The 20881-nt window shown below is 41.9% G+C and overlaps 1 protein-coding gene across 12 annotated transcripts in view; it reads right to left on the minus strand.

The window, feature by feature from the left end:
* Positions 1-17186, minus strand: part of RUFY3 (RUN and FYVE domain containing 3) — a 92774-nt gene extending 75588 nt beyond the window's left edge. For 11 of the 12 annotated variants that reach the window (XR_015165339.1, XR_015165336.1, XR_015165335.1 and 8 more), the window contains exon 1: positions 16678-17186. Coding sequence is in view for 8 of the 12 variants with exons in the window: in XM_086405477.1 (XP_086261603.1) it covers positions 16678-17029 (352 nt within the window). In the remaining 4 variants the exon portion in view is untranslated. Of the gene's footprint in view, positions 1-13647; positions 13669-16677 lie in introns of all 12 variants that reach the window. The other variant, XM_086405483.1, reaches the window with a different exon arrangement.
* Positions 17187-20881: the final 3695 nt, after the last annotated feature.

The raw sequence follows: 20881 nt of genomic DNA on the forward strand, positions 1-20881 counted from the left end.
TCATTAAAATCTTCAATCCAATCCCATTGCCAAGAGAGGCAATGCCAAAGAATGCTCAAACTACCACACAATTGCACTCATCTCACATGCTAGTAAAGTGATGCCCAAAATTCTACAAGCCAGGCTTCAGCAATATGTGAACCGTGAAGTTTCAGATGTTCAAACTGGTTTTAGAAAAGGCAGAGGAACCAGAGATCAAATTACCAACATCTGCTGGATCATCAAAAAAGCGAGAGAGTTCCAGAAAAACATCTATTTCTGCTTTATTGACTATGACAAAGCCTTTGACTGTGTGGATCATAAGAAACTGTGGAAAATTCTGAAAGAGATGGGAATACCAGCCCACATGACCTGCCTCTTGAGAAATGTGTATGCAGGTCAGGAAGCAAGGGTTAGAACTGGACATGGAACAACAGACTGGTTCCAAATAGGAAAAGGAGTTCGTCAAGGCTGTATATTGTCACCCTGTTTATTTAACTTATATGCAGAGTACATCATGAGAAATGCTGGACTGGATGAAGCACAAGCTGGAATTAAGATTGCTGGGAGAAATCAGTAACCTCAGATATGCAGATGACACCACCTTTATGGCAGAAAGTGAAGAAGAACTAAAGAGCCTCTTGATGAAAGTGAAAGTGGAGACTTAAAAAGTTGGCTTAAAGCTCAACATTCAGAAAACAGATCATGGCATCTGGTCCCATCACTTCATGGCAAATAGATGGGGAAACAGTGGAAACAGTGGCTGACTTTATTTTTGGGGGCTCCAAAATCACTGTAGATGGTGACTGCAGCCACGAAATTAAAAGACGCTTACTCCTTGGAAGGAAAGTTATGACCAACCTAGACAGCATATTCAAAAGCAGAGACATTACTTTGTCAACAAAGGTCCCTCTAGTCAAGGCTATGGTTTTTCCAGTGGTCATGTATGGATGTGAGAGTTGGACTATAAAGAAAGATGAGAGCCAAAGAATTGGTGCTCTTGAGCTGTGGTGTTGGAGAAGACTCTTTTGAGTCCCTTGGACTGCAAGGAGATCCAACCAGTCCATCCCAAAGGAGATCAATCCTGGGTGTTCATTGGAAGGATTGATGCTGAAGCTGAAACTCCAATAATCTGGCCACCTAATGTGAAGAGCTGACTCATTTGAAAAGACCCTGATGCTGGGAAAGATTGAGGGCAGGAGGAGAAGGGGACTACAGAGATTGAGATGGATAGATGGCATCAAAATGGACATTAGTTTGGGTAAACTCTGGGAGTTGGTGATGGACACGGAGGCCTGGCGTGCTGCAGTTCATGGGGTCGCAAAGAGTTGGACACGACTGAGTGACTGAACTGAACTGAAAATCTTCAAAGTTACACTGAATAGTTCCTGGAACCACAATATCCAACATCCCTGGCTATCTGTACATATGACATCAAGATTCTAGGTCACTGATATATTCTTAAAACATAGAACAGTGATTATATAAATTAATCTGAATGCTCTGGGATTGCCTGTGTTGGGCTTCCCAGGTGGTATCAGCAGGTAAAAAAAAACCCATCTGCCAATGCAGGAGACCTAAGAGACATGGGTTCAATCCATGGGTGGGGAAGATCCCCTGGAGAAGGAAATGGTAACCCACTCCAGTATTCTTGCCTGGAGAGTCCCATGGACAGAGGAGCCTACAGTCCACAGGGTTGCACAAAGTCAGACATGACTGAGTGACTAAGCACAGTACACCAATATATGAATCCAGCAGGTCGCAAACAGTGATGGACAATCTTCCCATCAATCAAACAATAAAGCATTTATTTAACACTGAACAGGAGATTTGGACTCATTACAACATAGCAGCACAAAATGAACATCTATGTCAACAAGCAGAGTAACTTGGTTAACATTCCTTCCAAGGTCCTTCTCTTCAGGTGGAGGGCACAGCGAGCGAAGTCCAAAGCAACTAAAACTTTTGCCCAGGAGAGAAAAATGTGTACACACTGGTTACCATTGAGTTTCCCATATGTATCAGTTTGAGGAGGTGTTAACATTTATTTCAGAAATAAGAACTGTGGATGGGCAGGAAAACCTGTACTTCTACCAAGTTACACCTGTTTGCAGTAAACACTCTTGAGTCTTCAACATGACAGTTGCTCAGTGTTCATAAGCAATACATTTACTATGAAAACCAGCACAATTTATAGAGAACTATGCTCAGTCGCTCAGTTGTGTCAAACCCTTTGCGACCCCATGGACTGTAGCCTGCCAGGCCAGGCTCCCCTGTCCATGGGATTCTCCAGGTAAGAATACTGGAGTGGGTTTCCATTTCCTTCTCCAATAAATAAAAGTAATTTAAATTATTGCTTAGTCATGTTTTCACATTTGGGTCTTTATTATGTAAACATATTAGCTTAGAACATAAAGGCAATATTAAGTCATTGGCAAAACATACAAACTTTTAACTTTTTTCTCATAAACATACTACTTATAAGCTGTATTGGACTATTTTCTCACGTGAATGCACTTGTGAATAACAGCATATACTTGTAAAATAGTTGTGAGGGGCTGGGGTACAGTCTGTGGCCGTAAAACAGAATTAACAAGACTATGTAAAGTTTAAATTCAAGATAATGATCTGAATAATACCTATGTTCTAGCTGCTTACACAGCTCGAATTTTCCACATTATGATTGAAAGCAAATGAGATTCACTTTTCAAAGTTAGTAGTTACATTCCTTTAAAGTATATTTACTCAGCTCCTAAGACAAAGACTTATTTGTCATGCTCAGTGTCCCTGTTATACAATGTGGAAAAATTATCACTACTTAAGGAACTATCATTTATTGGATTTCTTTTTTCTGTTAGGTGCTTCATACATAAATATTATAGCAAGTCCTCACAAGACTCCTGCAAAGTAGATATTGATATTCCCTCTTTACATTCAAGGAAGCCAAGCAGAGCCACCTAACTGGTCCAAGATCACACAATTAACAAGTGGCTGATCTGCGATTTCCAGCTGCTTCTAGAATGCCCCTAAAGTCCATGTTTTCTTCTATACTTTGCAACTTCAGCACTTCACCCCAAGGATCACAGGGAAAATAAAAGTAAATAAAAGCAAAAACAAAGTAACACAGGCAAGGTACTTTTGAAATTTCCTAAACATCAATTTCAACAAAGTTACGATATGAAGAAGAAAAAAATGTTATCAGCTTTCATACTTTACACCTTAATGCTTCACAAACTATATATTCTATTTTGTCACCCTTATATAGCTAGTTCAGGTTCTTAACAAGTGGGCCTTTTTTCTATTCCTCTTTTTTTTTGGCCTTGGAGTGTGGCTTGTGAGATCTTATTTCAAGGATCAGGAATTGAACCCAGGTCCCAGCAGTGAATGTACCAAGCTCTAACCACTGGAGCACCACGAAATTCCCAAGTGGGCATTTTTTGAGAAGCTTCGAATCCAGTATGGATCTTTCTGCTTGTGCTGGCAAAGGGTCAACCGAATTCTTCCTGACTATCGAGAAGGATGTCGCTTGCTTACTGTACCACCTCTCTGAGAGCTGAAAAAACCACCTTGCCAAGTTTCTGCCACATTTACTTACTCAGGTGAACATGTTAAGAATACCTGATACATTCAGAAGTGTGAGAAGACAAATGAAGGGGGGAACTATTCTCTAAAATGACTCATTTCAGAACATCTTTAAACAAGAAACTTCAATGCGTAATTTTAAGTCTTAAAAAAAAAACACATTAATATCCATGAAACCATTGCTCAGCTGGAGAAATAGACCAGTGTCTGACATTTACACATGCCTTCTTTCTTCTGATAACTTCCCCAATTGCTCAGTTGTTAAAAGAATCCGTCTGCAATGCAGGAGACCCTGGTTCCCGCGGGAGAAAGAACAGGCTACCTACTCCAGTATTCTTGGGCTTCCCTTGTGGCTCAGCTGGTAAAGCATCTGCCTGCAATGACCTGGGTTTGACCCCTGGGTTGGGAAGATCCCCTGGAGAAGGGAAAGGCTATCCATTTCAGTATTCTGGCCTGGACACAAACTGAGCGACTTTCACTTCTCTTTTGAATTTCTGCCTCCCCTTTTGAGGCAACTACTTCTGAATTTTGTGTAAACCATTACCTTATTTTAAAACCATTCTTACAAATAATGGATGCCTAAACAATATCTTGGGGTTCCCAGGTAGCTCAAATGGTAAAGAATCTGCCTGCAATGTGGGAGACCTGGGTTTGATTCCTGGGTCAGGAAGATCCCCTGCAGAAGGGAATGGCTATCCACTCCAGTATTCTGGCCTGGAGAATTCCATGGACAGAGGAGCCTGGCAGGCTATATAGTCCATGGGGTCACAAAGAGTTGGACATGACTGAGTAACTAACACTTTCTTTCAAGTAGTATTTCAGCTTCAGCTTTTTAACTTCAGCAAAAAGGGCTTCATACTATATATAATCTAAGCCTTTCACTCAATATTGCATTTTCTAAGATTTCTCTGGTGGCTCAGACCATAAGGAATCTGCCTGGAGTGTCAGAGACTGGGGTTTTATCCCTGGGTCAGAAAGATCCCCTGGAGAGGGAATGGCAACCCACTCCAGTATTCTTGCCTGGAGAATTCCATGGACAGAGGAGCCTCACAGGTTACAGTCCATGGGGTTGCAAAGAGTTGGACACGACTGAACGACTAACACACTTTCACTCAAAACTGCATTTTCTAAGATGTATCCATACTGTAGTGTGTCAGATCAGATCAGATCAGTCGCTCAGTCGTGTCCGACTCTTTGCGACCCCATGAATCGCAACACGCCAGGCCTCCCTGTTCATCACCAACTCCCGGAGTTCACTCAGACTCACGTCCATCGAGTCAGTGATGCCATCCAGCCATCTCATCCTCTGTCATCCCCTTCTCCTCCTGCCCCAAATCCCTCCCAGCATCAGAGTCTTTTCCAGTGAGTCAACTCTTCACATGAGGTGGCCAAAGTACTGGAGTTTCAGCTTTAGCATCATTCCTTCCAAAGAAATCCCAGGGCTGATCTCCTTCAGAATGGACTGGTTGGATCTCCTTGCAGTCCAAGGGACTCTCAAGAGTCTTCTCCAACACCACAGTTCAAAAGCATCAATTCTTCGGTGCTCAGCCTTCTTCACAGTCCAACTCTCACATCCATACATGACCACAGGAAAAACCATAGCCTTGACTAGACGAACCTTTGTTGGCAAAGTAATGTTTCTGCTTTTGAATATGCTATCTAGGTTGGTCATAACGTAAGCGTCTTTTAATTTCACGGCTGCAGTCACCATCTGCAGTGATTTTGGAGCCCAAAAAAATAAAGTCTGACACTGTTTCCACTGTTTCCCCATCTATTTCCCATGAAGTGATGGGACCGGATGCCATGATCTTCGTTTTCTGAATGTTAAAGCCAACTTTTTCACTCTCCACTTTCACTTTCATCAAGAGGCTTTTTAGTTCCTCTTCACTTTCTGCCATAAGGGTGGTGTCATCTGCATATCTGAGGTTATTGACATTTCTCCCGGCAATCCCGATTCCAGCCTGTGCTTCCTCCAGTCCAGTGTTTCTCATGATGTACTCTGCATATAAGTTAAATAAGCAGGGTGACAATATACAGCCTTGACGAACTCCTTTTCCTATTTGGAACCAGTCTGTTCTTCCATGTCCAGTTCTAACTGTTGCTTCCTGACCTGCATACAGATTTCTCAAGAGGCAGGTCAGGTGGTCTGGTAGTCCCATCTCTTTCAGAATTTTCCACAGTTTCTTATGATCCACACAGTCAAAGGCTTTGTCATAGTCAATAAAGCAGAATAGATGTTTTTCTGGAACTCTCTTGCTTTTTCCATGATCCAGTGGATGTTGGCAATTTGATCTCTGGTTCCTCTGCCTTTTCTAAAACCAGCTTAAACATCAGGAAGTTCACGGTTCACATATTGCTGAAGCCTGGCTTGGAGAATTTTGAGTATTTCTTTACTAGCATGTGAGATGAGTGCAATTGTGTGGTAGTTTGAGCATTCTTTGGCATTGCGTTTCTTTGGGATTGGAATTAAAACTGACCTTTTCCAGTCCTGTGGCCACTGCTGAGTTTTCCAAATTTGCTGGTATATTGAGTGCAGCACTTTCACAGCATCATCTTTCAGGATTTGGAATAGCTCAACTGGAATTCCATCACCTCCACTAGCTTTGTTTGTAGTGATGCTTTCTAAGGCCCACTTGACTTCACATTCCAGGATGTCTGGCTCTAGGTGAGTGATCACACCATTGTAATTATCTGGGTCATGAAGATCTTTTTTGTACAGTTCTTCTGTGTATTCTTGCCATCTCTTCTTAATATCTTAATACTGTAGTGTGTAGCTGTACTTTACCTTTCGGGCTGCTGATTACAAGGTAATAGTCCATTCTATATATAAACAGTTTTTTATCCATTTTCACACTGGTGAGCATTTGGCTTATTTCTAATAAGTTTTCATTTTTAAATGATATTATTTAGATGCTTTTCAGAAATAGATTTCTGGTAGGTATGCCAATTCTTCTCCAACAGCTTTGAAGGTAAGAGACCACTTCACTTATTCCTTTTATAGTTAGCTGACTACTCCTATTACGGAGTTCCTATTCTACACACAATAGTGCTTCTTAAAATCAGTCAACTTGTGCAACTAAATCAGTTTGTAAAGCTCACAAGTTCTGTTTCCCAAGGCTTCCTGGGTCATGGTTTTACAATTTAAGAAGAAAAGTCTTACCTTCCCTCAAATTTCACTAGTTGCTGTTAGCACAAAAGTGTTTTTCTCAATGAATTATCATCATGATGACACGTGGGAAAGACCAGATGTTTCTGCTAAATTATAAGATTATCCAATTGAATGATCATGACTTTGTCACATGCTCCCATCCTCCCTCCACTTCCTTCCCTCTCACAGACAAAGCTCCGTTACATCTACTGCTGATGTTGAGATTGCTGCAAGTTTAGGTTTATACATTTGGCAAGCTCAGTACTACTTGGTTAGATATTAGCCAAGAATGATATTATATACAATGAGTAACCTGAGAAGCTGAGTCATGACGGCCAGACTCTGACTGCCAAACACCACCAGGAGTAATATTATAATGCACATTTTTCTTGTTAAAATTAACCAACACAAGACAAAAATAACTCCTGCCTTAATAACTAAAGTGGGCTTCATGGCTAAGTGGCAGGAGGTAATAATTTATAGATGTAAAGCTACCAACTGCTTGGTAGCCCATCTTGAGAAATTTATCCTATCTCAATTCATTCAAATATTAAAAAGGAAATAAATAACTAGCTTCAAGACCACAGGTTCTGTAAGAACTTGGCCTGTTTTGCAAACCACTACACACTTGCTTACAACAGTACCTTCCCAATACCAGACTCTCAGTAGATACTTGTTGGTATAGATATGAAACTTTAAAGTACTCTATATTTTTGCAATGGTGTATTTCCACCCTCCTGTTTCACTTCAGTCATGAAAACCCCAAGTTCTAGAAAATCAAGCTATATTTATGCCCCAAAAGACACTTCATTCTAACACAGGCTTTATTCATTTATACATAACAAATTCAATCATTTAACAAGTATTGTTGTTGTTCAGTCATTCAGTTGTGCTGACTCTGTGACCACGGGAACTGTAGCATGCCAGGCTTCCCTGTCCTTCACTATCTCCTGGAGTTTGCTCAAACTCATGTCCATTGAGTCGATGACGCCATACAATGTATAAGGTATTATGTGCTAGTCACTATGGATATGAAGAAAGAACAAAGGCAAAGACAAGAAACAGAAAATTATGGGCGTTTAAGGACTTCTGAAGTCCCTGTGACACATGTGGCTAATTCAGTGTTACTTACATATATAACTGTTTTTTCTATCACACTGGTATCTTGTGAATTTCACATTCATTTTTTTTTTTTAAGCAAATAGGGCTTTGCTGGGCAGAACAAGAAACTTGAGGGCCACTGCTGCCTAAGGAGGAGCCTCCAGTTTGGAATGTGATTCCAGTTATGGGAGACGGTGAGGGAGGCTGAGAGCACGTGGACTCAAGTCAGAATGCCCACAGTGAATCCTAGTCCACCACTTAGAAGCTGAGTAACCTTGGCAAAGTATTTGTTTCGGCGCCCGTTTCTTCACTGACAAAATGGGGATACTCCTATTAACTACTTCAGAGTTAGATGAAATAACGTAAAGTAAAATGCTCAGCATGGCACTTTGCACAAAGCAGACAGTCAGTACATGGCAGCCATTATCATCATTTCACAAGTGATTCTGCCTTTGAGAGTTCTGGGAAAAAAAAGAGGAAGGGGATATATGTATATACATAGCTGATTCACGCTGTTGTACAGCTGAAACTAACACAACACTGTAAAGCAATTATACTCTAATATAAACAAAAACCTATCATCACATGAAATAAGAGTCAGTAAGGATCAATGTTCAAGGGACTAAGGTAGAGGAAAGTAAAAAGGTGATCTGAGCAAAGGGTATGGTGGGGTAACTCTTGAGCCTTGAGGAAGAAAGAGGAGAGGGGTCAGAGTTTTACCAAGCCTCCACATCTGGTGACTGTATCTCCTAAGTTCATAAAAAAAAGGCAGGGGAAGCAGATAAATGTCTGTGGAGAGTCCCTAAAAAGATTGTATGGTTAGAGACAGGAACCTCATTTTAAAAGGCAACACACTGAACCAATTAATTTATTCTGCTTCCTATGTGCCACTTGTCACAGCCTGCCAATCTCTCCTTTCCTTATGGATTGTGAGGTTTCAAAACTTCCCACCTCTGCCCCACCGTTCACGCCACTCACCCGACACATGCGGAGTTTCATGTCCACTCCGTACAGAGCAAGTCTAGAACCACACACTTAAGATGTTCTTTGCAAAGAGTATGATCTTGGCCCAGCAGCGCCTGATTCCTGATCTGTTATGTTTTAGGAAGACTATGAATTAACTTTGCACAGTTATTCAAATAGCTACAGTAGAGGGCATGACCATATTGATACGTACCCTCTCAAGTACCACTGCTTTTGTAAATCTAAAAGCATTTCTTTTCACATAATTTCAAATCAATTCTTTAATGCTTTGGTATACTATTAAATTATTCCCAGAATAAATTTAAAAGCTCATATTTGAGCTACTTTGCACTGTAGAAGAGATTATAATGTTAATAACATTTGTATAGAAATGTGACAGCTGTGATATTCTGCAAAGTTCATTAAAATGGGATTCTACTTTTATTTATGATGGCTACCAGTTGCCTGTGCAATGACAGAGAAGCAGCATGTCTTTTATGCAACTTGTTTAATTATTTCAGGAATTTTCAAAAATATTAGCTGACAAGGAGTTATCATTTCATCCAGTTAATAAGGCTAAACTCTTATCATCATCCACCTAGACTTTTTACTACCTATGACCTACACTAGAAACATATGTTCTCTTAGCTTCTGAAGGTGGGAGGGAGGTTGAAGCAGGAGGGGCCATGTGTATACCTATGGCTGATTCATGTTGATGTATGGCAGAAACCAACACAATATCGTAAAGCAATTATCCTCCAATTAAAAATAAATAAATTTTAAAAAGTCACAAAGGGAAAAAGATGTGAGACAAAATACATTCTGGTGAACATTTTCGGCCAATACTATTCTTTCAGTCTGAAAAGCTGCTTTCTTTGTCGCCTTTCCTCTGCTGTCTCTCCTACCCAGCAACTTTTTTTACTGCCCTCTCTCCAAACTGGTTTCTTTAGGGCCTTGGTGAAGGAGCATACTGTGATTAACTCATGAGCTTTGGATACTCAGACTATTCAGGAATGTGAATTCATTCTCTATCCTTCAGTTTAAAAAAAAAAAAGCAATATATACAAATATTGAATTATCAAGTTGTGTACCTGAAACTAACATAATATGTCAATAATAGGTACCAAGGGAGGATGGGTGGGGAGAGGGTTAGATTGGGGGTTTGGGATTGACATGTATACACTGCCATATTTATAGCAGATAATCAACAAGGACCTACTGTGCAGCACAGGGAACTCTGCTCAATATTCTGTAATCATCTAAACGGGAAAAGAATTTGAAAAACAACAGATACATGCATACGTATAACTGAATCACTCTGCTGTATACCAGAAACTAACACAACATTGTTAATCAACTATGCTGCTAAGTCGCTTCAGTCGTGTCCGACTCTGTGCGACCCCATAGACGGCAGCCCACCAGGCTTCCCCGTTTCTGAGATTCTCCAGGCAAGAACACTGGAGTGGGCTTCCATTTAAAATTAAAAATGTCAATTATACCTCAGTAAAAACAGAAAACAAAACAAAACACACATACTTCTAGGGACAGGGTCAGAAATCTCTGTTAACAAGACCTCCAGGTGAATCTGATGTGTGCTGATATTTGAGATAAGACTCCCTAAAACCAAAAAATCAGTATCTCCAGAATATAATCTTCTAAATCCAAGGTTACTATCAGAATTTATTTTACGTAATAGTTTCGATCAGGCACTTAAGAGATTGAGTCAAATACTCCGATGACAAACATCTGTTGCACCCATCTATTTCCCTGTATGAATTCTATATGCACTACTCCTCCTCCCCATTTTTTATTTTCAGCTTTCATTTTTAAGTGAGTGGTTTTGTGTATTGGCTCTTCTATCTGATGGAAATTCTAAGAAATACCTCATAAATATAACCCCCTAAACTGGTAACTACTGATACATGTGAAGTTTTTGCCTGCCTGCCTAGCACATAAAAATATTCTATTCATAGAAATGGTAGTCACTAAGTACCACAACTATCTTGCTAGTTACGTTCTTTATTCATAATTGTCTGGGTTATAGAACTACAGTAAAATTTTTGTCGTCTAATGAACAGCCTTTTAGGATTCTATAGTATCTAAAATGAAGCTAAGATCAGAACTAAGAAATAAGAAAACTCTGAATGAATGAACCCACGATTATCACTAGCAAAGCAGCCAAAACAAAGTCAAAGGCTCAGAGATTACATCTAATATTCTGAAACTGTTGCTTTGTCCATTAAGAGCCTAACAGGAGTTTTTGATAATGCCAGGCCAGAAGAGTAGGTAAAAGAAAAGAAAGCAGGCAGAAAAGAAGGGGAGAAGATGGCTGGGGAGACAACTGTGACAGTCCAGGCAGCAGTGGTGATGAAAGTTACATCAGCAAGGCAAGAGGCAGACAGCTAATTTAGTCATGAGGCAGGAACTGGGGCACAACCCAGTGCCTGAAATGCTCAGGATCCCAGGGCATTTCAACTGTGTGTAGAAAGGACGCATCTATTTAGTAATTTATTTACTAATAAATAAATTAGTATTTATTTATTAGTAATAGATACTATGATTTAGTAATTTAGGGTAATTTATTACTAAATAGTAATAATTTTAGTAATAGATTACGTAATAGATTTAATAATAGATTACGATTTAGTAATAGATACTCTTAAGGACTAAACTGGAAAAGGGCATGGCAACCCACTCCAGTATTCTTACCTGGAAAATCCCATGGATAGAAGAGGCTGGCAGGCTACAGTCCATGGAGTCGCAAAGAATCAGACAGGACTCAGCAACTGAGCAAGGTCAAGAATTAAACTACAGGTCTCTGGTAGTCACCAAGCTACAAACAATTATACACTGAAGATGCTGCATTTCTGAGGTTTTCCCCCTTTTCTTACGAGTCCTTATAGCTGCCATTTGACAAAATGGCATTTAATGAATCAGAAAGTGGCTCCTTGCATTCTGAACACAGTTGGAAAAGAGCTGATGGTTATAGATTTGTGAATCACAAGGCTGTAAAGAAAGGCACTGCTTTTACATTGATTATAACAAAAGGCTGTCTTTTTAAAAGTCACAAATCAAGCAGAAACCTACTAATGAGGTAAATGTGCAAAACTTTTCCATTCTGATGGCTGGACCCTTCCCTTCATACCTCTGCATTTGGGGCAGAGGCCTCTATATTTGCAAAACCAGAAAAAGTACTTTTGTCTTTTCAAAGTTTAAAAAGCAAACAGCAGATGAACTGATTAATGTGTATTCAACTCCTAACCAGGTATAATGTTTTCTATAGTACTGTTAAACAATGAAAAAAGGAGAGAGACATAATAATAGAAATATCCATGTTGAATAAACTAAAGTCAGTGAATACATACATATACAAATAATGTATATATGCACACACACACACATATATATATAATATATATATATATCTTTATACAGTAAATGTGTGTACGAAACTGGGAACATAAAATTGACTTTCTCGCCTTAAATACACATTCATGGTTTTATACGTAAATGAGAAAGTTCCTTCCCTAAATCATGGACTCTTAAAGTGCATCTGTGAGAAACAGCTGAATGCTTCTAGAAGCCTTGTCCTCTGCACTTTGCAGGGCTCAACCAAGGCATTCACTGTTACGTATACTCAACTTTGAAGTGGGTAGTCATAGTAACGCTGCCAGTCCTCCCCAAGGCTTTTTCTCCCTTCTTTCTATTCCTTTCCTAGCCCTCCTCCCATCTCAAAACAGCATACACAAATACAGAAAGCTGCTTCTATGAAAGTGTGACTTTTTTTGTACACTGCTGTACTCGAGAGAGTAAATGGCAGAGATGTGGGCTATTTGCATGACACTGCCTTAAACACAAATGTCTGTGGTGGATCTGGGAGCTGAAAGAGGAAAAGAGCTGTCAGTAGAAGCTGATAACCATGCAGATGGCAGGAGTGCCTTTTCCTTCCGACTAAGGAAGGAGAAGCCATCTCTTGTCCATTCTGTCCACCCATAAGACATCTCAAAAGTTAAGATGGAAAAGGAAGGCATTAAAAGTGTTATTGGTGTGCCCTTGGCACAGAAAGCCAAACTCTGATCATAGGTGTTTGAAACAAGGTATGGGTTTATTTGCAAGATGCCAAGCAAGCAAAATGGGCAGCTCATGCTGACAAGACCTGAACTCCTGGATGGCTTTCAGCAAGAGGAGAGGGTCACAGGATGCGTGATCAGCTCAAGAACCTTCTTCTGATTGGCTGATAACATGCTTATGTTTCAGGAATCTCAACTTTCTGGTTCCAACCAGTCTGGGGTCTACAATGCTTGAGATCTACATGTGGTGGACATCTTCCACCTGGGTGGGGGTCTTAGTTTCTACAGAACAATTCAAAGGTGTATGTCAGATTGTTATCTATATCCCTTCAGGAGAAACTAGGAATCCTGTGACTCTACAGTCCTCTTCATTAACCTGTCCTTGGCTTGAGGCTACTCTTTGGCACTCAGGAAAAGCCTGAGTCTAAAGTCTTTTTTTTTTTTTTTACAAGTAAGAAATGGGGGACACAGAACGACTTTTGTTCCTGGAAAGGCCCCACAGGGTCCTGTTGGTTTCAATCCCCCCCTTTCTTTGATACTCTTTAATCCTGAGGGGAACAGTTGTGGGACAAGAAAGAGAATGAAGTCTTCAATAGAGGGTTTAACCAAAAACTCGGCATAAGAATTGTGTTTTAGGGGGACTTGGTTTCAAAAGTATTGGGCTGTGGCATGCAAGAAGCTCCTTCTCAGAGAGCTGATGAAAAATTGGAATGAACAGTCATACGCCAAGGGGGAGAACGCCCCATGCAATATGAACACACACAGTTGTGTGAATGCATGCAAAAGTTCTGCAAGAAAACTCACCAAACTCAAAGGTGGTATTCTCTGATAATATACTATGGTGTTGATGGAAGAAGCCGGGGGACAGGAGGGCTTGAGGGCCCACAAAGAGGAAAGTTCACTTCGTGCTCAATGTACTTTTTTATTTTTTTTGTGCTCAGTGTACTTTTGCACTATAAAACATTTAAAGAGTAAGAACAGATGCATGCATTACTTGTAATTTTTATTAAAAAAAAAAGGCATGGTAGAATTTTGAGACTTAAAAGCTAGAAGCATAAAAATTTAGCAGATTACTAGCACACAGAGTCAGACTGGCACATCAGAAAAGTTTCATATTGCATTTAAGCTCATTGAGTTCTTTTATAGACCGTATATCCTGCAAGATTTTACATTGAAACCTTATATATCATGATTCCTACACAGTTTAGGCTACTTCCTCTGCACACATTTTTGCTATTCTTCATCGGTGTCATTTACAACAAAGCTCCTAAACTCAAACGTAAAGGTTAATTTTTTAAATTTCTGAGTACCGTCAAGATTTCTAAAATGGAGATAATAATACCTTAATAGACACCCTGTCAAAATTACTGTATATGTATACACTTCTGGCAAATACATTAGCAAGAGTTAAAAATTTGGTGTTGAAGAGGCAAATATTCATTACTTGTTGAGGTTGAGTCTAAGTACTGCCCTGGTAACTGAAGTGAGAAGTCTTCTAAAAACAGTTGGTCTGAGGTTGCTCAAATAAGGAATCAGAAGACCCCAGGTACATTACACAAAGCAATACTGCACTGACTCTACAGAGTAGCAACAAGGAAGTATTTTTATTAATATCTAGGGTATTCCTTTTTCCAAGTTTATGTATTCTAAAGTATATATTAAAATAACAGATAAAAATAAAAACAGTACAAAATAAGAACCACTTGAAGACAATTTTATAGTTGAATAATGTAAGTTACCAGTGATCTTTTACAATATAAACTGTCCCTCAGTGACTGGTCTATAAAAAGTGTTAAGTGGGACACATATTTCCCCAATAATTTTTCTGGGTATTTACACACGTATAAACTATTTCAGAAATTAAAGGACAGGAGAACTTTATGTGTGGACAAATCATGCCACATATCTACTATCGTAAGGTAGAGACCAAGGAATCACAGTTACAAAATTTAAGCTTTAAATTCTCACTGCTGATCTTGATCAAGCTAAGGCCCCAATTTTCTGAAAATACTTAAAAAAAAAAAAAAAAAAGTCAGCCCTTATAAGAGGAAGGAATCAAATAAATCAATGAAATTCAGGTAATGCCCATAACAGATACTGGCCAATAATTGAAAAATTTTTTCTACATTACACCTTCTACCACAACTGTTACACAGAGTTATAAAGAACTGAGGGGAGGATCTTCTTCATTCTACAATGACTGGTTAATAAGCGGTATACAAAAATACAGTTTTAGGAAGAAGAAGGCAGTGCTTAAAGAACAAATCAGAAAGCAGATTCCTTAGAAAATGAAAACTAGTGTTGAGAATATTCTTACCTTCACCTCCTCTACTTATAAAAAGACTCATTTCTGACAATATTAGACACTCCCTTTTGGAGATTAGTGGATTACTGCAACACCCAAAGGAAGATTTTACTAAAACTCTTAGTCAATGGTTAGTGTTGGCCCCCATTCTAGGTAAGTAAAACAGAGAAGCTAACAAAGGACTCCCTCCAGGAGAACCCAATGGACCCTAATTTGGAGAAGAACCATCCAATCACGTCTGCTCTTCGCTCAAAGAGCGTTGGGCTCGGTAGGCAGAATCTGGTCAACTTCATTCCTTCTCTCACACTGTTACTTAGGACAAATCACTTAAACACACTGATTTTCAGCTTCCTCACCTGAAAAAGCGGCATACTGAATTATAGCGATGTGAGGGTTAACTACGATCATCGCAGCACAGGCACACAGAAAATATTCAACTAATGTTAATCTTTTTCTAGGGGACGGATCAGAGGGAGAAAGGGCAATGTCAGGGTTTCTTGGCAGTGCAGAACAGTTAAAGGGTTTGCTTTGGTGCTAAAAAAGAAATTTCTAGCTATGAGACAGACCTGAGACAGAGATAGACTGATTCTCTCTTCGCCTTAGGCAAGTCTCCCTTTTCAGAACTCATACAAGCCAAGTTTTCGGCAATTATTTCAGGTCTTGTATCCTCAGTCACATTTTCACACTCTTAAGATCCTGTCGTCTTAAACCAGACTTCACACTGCCGCAAGTCTTGTGTACACACTGCCTACTCTAGGACCGCGCTCACTAGCAAGGAGCGCCAGACATTTTTGGACCGATCCAGCACAAAGTGGGTCCTCTGCATTCAGAGGGCTCCGGTGACAGTGTTCTTAAAAAGGTGGAGGCCTCTTCCTGTCAAACGAGATCATCCCAAGAGGTGCCCTCCCCAAGCCACACTTTCCCTTCTCATCACCCCGGCGCACAGTTCCTGATTTCTCTTCCCACTGTGGGAGGACGGATCTGTGATATTTACGGGTGTAGACTGAACGCTCGTAAAAAATTCAGTGGTCCAACCGAGGCCACGCGGGCGGCGGCAGCAGCGCAGCAGCCACACCTACTCGGCGGCCGCGGCGCTGGGAGCCTGTACCCGGCTGACCTGCCCGGCGGCCCAGGCTCCGGGCGCCGCCCCCTCCTCGACTCTTCCCGGGACGACTCCCACCCGAAACCCGGGGCTGTGATCCGCGAGCACGTGGGAGGCTGGCAAGGACGAACGCCCGGCCCGGGAGGGGAGTGGTGGGGAGGCCGGGCGGGAGCCTGAGGCCTGGGGAGACTCGGAGGTAAACAGTCCGGCGCCCGGACCGCGGCCGTGCCCCTCACCCCCGCCACCCCTGCACCCCCGGACGCGAGCTTCCGGAGAGCAGCCCCCAGCGCCCCTGCCTCCCCGCTGGCCCGGCGCCCCGCTCCGCTCCGGGGAGCCTGCGGGAGGCGGAGCTCCGCGCAGCCTGACTGACCCTTCCGGCCGAGGCCCCCCTTCCCTGCCGGCATCTCCCTTCCCCGCCGCCACTCACGGTGTTTGCCGCCGCCGCCGCCGCCCCCGCTCGGGTAGTTCAGCAGCAGGAAGGGCAGCGGGGAGCCCGGCGACGGCGGCGTCCTCCAGGAGCGCTGCTGCTGCGGCGGCGGGCGCGCTACGAAGCCGGCGCCTCCATCTCCCGGGTACAGCAGGAAGAAGGGGGCGGCCACCGGAGAGCCGGGCTCCGATTGCCCCGCGGGGGAGGCCAGCGGCGGCCCCGCCTCGTCCTCCCGGTCCGCGCCCCCGGCTGGAGCGCGGCGCGGCTCCTCCGGCCGCTGCTTCCCACCCCTCGCCGGCTCCTCGCTACAACTTTCCGCGCCGGCGGTGGGCGGCGGCGAGGTCTCAGCCATGCTGGCTCCTTCGTTCGCCGCCGCCTCCGACTCGCGCCCAGACCTGGGCGGGGGAGCAGAGGGTCACGGCGGGCAGCCGCCGCCCCGTCCCGTCCGCGCCGCTGCCCCCTTTCTCCTGGGTTACGGCCCGGCGTCCGGGCCCTGCCACTTCGTCTACGGCCCGCCCCGCCGGGGTCCGAGCCAGCTGGAGGGCCGGCCCCGCCCGACGGCGCGGTCTCCCTACCGGCCGCCTCCTCCCGCCCGCCCCTCCCGCTCCGGCCCCGGGCCTGCGGCGCGGCTCCCCTAGGGGGCGACCTCCTCCTCTTCCCAGTGCCCACCTTCCGCCCGGCTCCCGCGGCGCTGAGCTCCCTCCCGACCCGGGGGTGGAGACGGCGCCGGGAGCCCGGTCCTTACCCGCCCCCGGCACGGCCCTCCTAAGCGGTCAGGTGTGTGTACCCCCGGTGCTTGAACGATGGGAGACCCGGAGAAATAGCTGGCGGCGCTTGTGTGTGTAACCGCCCAACTTTATCAGTAGCAAGGAGGCACAAAGATCTGGGTTGAAAAAGAGGCGAAAGCTAATTTTAAATAGGAACCTACCCGCTCCCCCCACCCTCTTATTAAACTGTACCGTTTGCCTTGCACACACTATAACTTGAACCGTTCATTCAAGGTTTTGATTTATGAGCTTTTTATGTGAGAAACCAGAGGTGGGTGTCCACCTTCCCCCACCTCTATTGTTCGCTGTCATGTGCCCTGTATAAAAATCTTGTATTTGCTTTAACTCCCTGGTTTTCCGGTGTTTCGGGTGCGCATGAATGCGTTTTAAACCAAACAGCTTAGAATTTATATGACAAGCATCTATTACAGGTCGACAGTTTTCACTTTCATATCGCCCGTGTCTCGCTAGTAATTGGCCACTGTTGCTTTATCTTGAATATTTGAATCAACGATTACTGATCCAGTAATTCCCATAAATAAACATTTCCTTTTTGAATAAGACAATTTCCAGTTACTATTGTTATTCCTTACGCTAGATTCCTTGAACGTGCCCGAGTATTTCCCAGCTGTTTAGCTTTGTGTTCCGGCTGCAAAATGCTGGCATAGAATCCATGTTGACTCGTAATTAAAAATCACTGTTGTGTAACGTTTTGTCCACCTGATTTTCCTTCTTTCTCTGGTCTGCCTTTCCCTCTGTCGTTATCCCTCTCTGAAAGGGAAAGTAAACCTTTTTATTATTGTTATTCTCTGAAAATCATCTTGAAATTACAAGAAATTATCGTGAGACTTCTAATACTATCACCAAATCTTTTGAACAAAACATTTTAAAAGGAGGTATTTATAAGAAGCTAACTTCAAGAAGTTAGTAGTTTTTCAGTTTCTGGCATTTTCCTGACCTGTTGATTCCAGTGCTACTGCCTACTTAAATTATTTGTCCTGTGAACCTGGATTCCTGTTCTGGAATAGGGTGAAATAATTGTTATTATTAACTATGTATTATTGTTTTATTAAAACAGCCTACAACCTGCAGTAATAAAAACAAAATGGGGGAAAGCGTCTTCATCCTATTTTGTAGCATTTTGGAATTTTGCTGGGCCTTTCCTTTTCAGTCTGAGGGTGGAGTCTTGGTAAAAAATAAAATTGCCTTTTAGGAATTATAAACTATAATGCCTTGAAGAGAAAAACTATAACATTCCAGATATATGATTTTATTACCCGTCTTTAATTGCCTTTTTTTTTTTAGTTGAAATATAGTTGATTTACAATGTTGTGCTCATTTCTTCTGTATAACAAAGTGGTCCCTAACTGGCTCTCTTACCATGTTTTTGCATGCAGAAATTTATAAGTATCATATTCTTGTCAGGTTCCTTCACAAAGATATTTTGCAGTTTTTCAGTAAAGAATTTAACAAGAATATATACCAATCCCATTGTAGGTAGAAGAAAAGAGATCAGACTTTTGAGAAAGGCCAGTTGTAGCCAAAGGAGTCACCAAGTTAACAAACTATAAAATGTTATCTAGTCTAAATTACCAGCTTTCTCCTTTCCAGTTAGCCACGTTACCTACGGTGTTAGAAACGTTGACATGCTATGGAACCTTGCGGTATATTGAGTCTTTTGTGCCTCTTTACTTTTAAAACAGTTCTATTTATGCTTTATGTCATCAATTACAATGAATTAGCTAAAAGAGTTCACCATGTACATTCTATATACAATGAATATAGAAAATCAGCTGACATATGAGTCCTTTAAAATTTACAGGCAAGGCTGTTTATAGGGATTTTCTTTAAAGGTGGATGATATTCAGGTTCCTAGTTTCTTATGCTTTTAGCTTTTGGTTCAATATTATAATCACAGCTCTACATAAGGTTCAGAGACATAAAGGGCTGAGTTAGCTGGAACATTTAGGGACGCTCAGGTTATAAAATGAGGCTAATCTTGATGTTCCTTTATGAAATGAACAACTTCCTATACTGTTTTAAAATCCAAGCCATTGTAAGAATCAAGTTCTATTAATTTTGCTGTGAAATAAAGCAAAAGGTGTTTTTCAATTTTATTTGCATTTTGTTTTTAGTTATTCATGTTCAGTTTTCTGAAACCCTTTGGTGATCTTAAGGATGACACAGAATATATTAAAAATTTTATAAGATCAATGTCATAGATGTTCTTTTAGGCTAAGCTTTTTAGAACTGTGATTGGAAAAAAGATATCACTTGGGAAGGGATGATATTCTTTTTCAAATTTCAGTCTTCTTAAATTTACTGAGACTTGTTTTGTAGCTTAGCACGTGATCTATCCCGTATGTGCTTGAAAAGAATGTATATTCTGCTGTTTTCATAAGGAATCTTCTATAAATAGCTATTAAGTTTATCTGTACCAATGTGTCATTTAAGGCCATTGTTTCCTTATTGATTTTCTGTCTGGATGTTCTGTCAATTGATGTAAAATTCCCCCTGGTGCTGCTGCTGCTGCTAAGTCGCTTCAGTCCTGTCCGACTCTGTGCGACCCCATAGATGGCAGCCCACCAGGCTTCCCCGTCCCTGGGATTCTCCAGGCAAGAACACTGGAGTGGGTTGCCATTTCCTTCTCCAATGCATGAAAGTGAAAGATGAAAGCGAAGTCGCTCAGTCGTGTTCGACTCTTATCGACCCCGTGGACTGGAGCCTAATAGGTTCCTCCGTCCATGGGATTTTCCAGGCAAGAGTATTGGAGTAGGGTGCCATTGCCTTCTCCGAAAATTCCCCCTAATGGGTGTTAAATTCCCCCTAGTATTATTGTATTATTGTCAGTTTTTCACTTTATATGTTGATATTTGCATTATATATCTAGGTGCTCCTATGTTGGGTGCATATATATTTATAATTGTTATATCTTGTTGGATTGATTCCTTTATCATACTGAATGTCCTTCTCTGCAGTCTTTGCTTTAAAGTCTATTTTGTCTGATATAGGTGTTGCTGCCCTAGCTGTCTTTTAATTTCCATTTGAATGGAATACCTTTTCCATTCTCACACTTTCAGTACATGTATGTGAGATAATTTTCTTTCATACTTTTTATATTTGTAGTAGTAGCAGCCTTTTCTTTTCGGCTTAGAGAAGTCCCTTTAAGGTTTCTTTTAAAGCTGGTTTCAGTTCAGTTCAGTTCAGTCGCTCAGTCGTGTCCGACTCTTTGCGACCCCATGAATTGCAGCACGCCAGGCCTCCCTGTCCATCACCAACTCCCTGAGTTCACCCAGACTCACGTCCATCGAGTCAGTGATGCCATCCAGCCACCTCATCCTCTGTCGTCCCCTTCTCCTCCTGCCTCCAATCCCTCCCAGCATCAGAGTCTTTTCCAATGAGTCAACTCTTCGCATGAGGTGGCCAAAGTCCTGGAG

The sequence above is a fragment of the Bos grunniens genome, chromosome 6 (assembly GCF_055505025.1).
Source record: "Bos grunniens cultivar Pamir isolate PY7600 chromosome 6, Bosgru_T2T1.0, whole genome shotgun sequence".
Classification (NCBI taxonomy): Eukaryota; Metazoa; Chordata; class Mammalia; order Artiodactyla; family Bovidae; genus Bos; species Bos grunniens.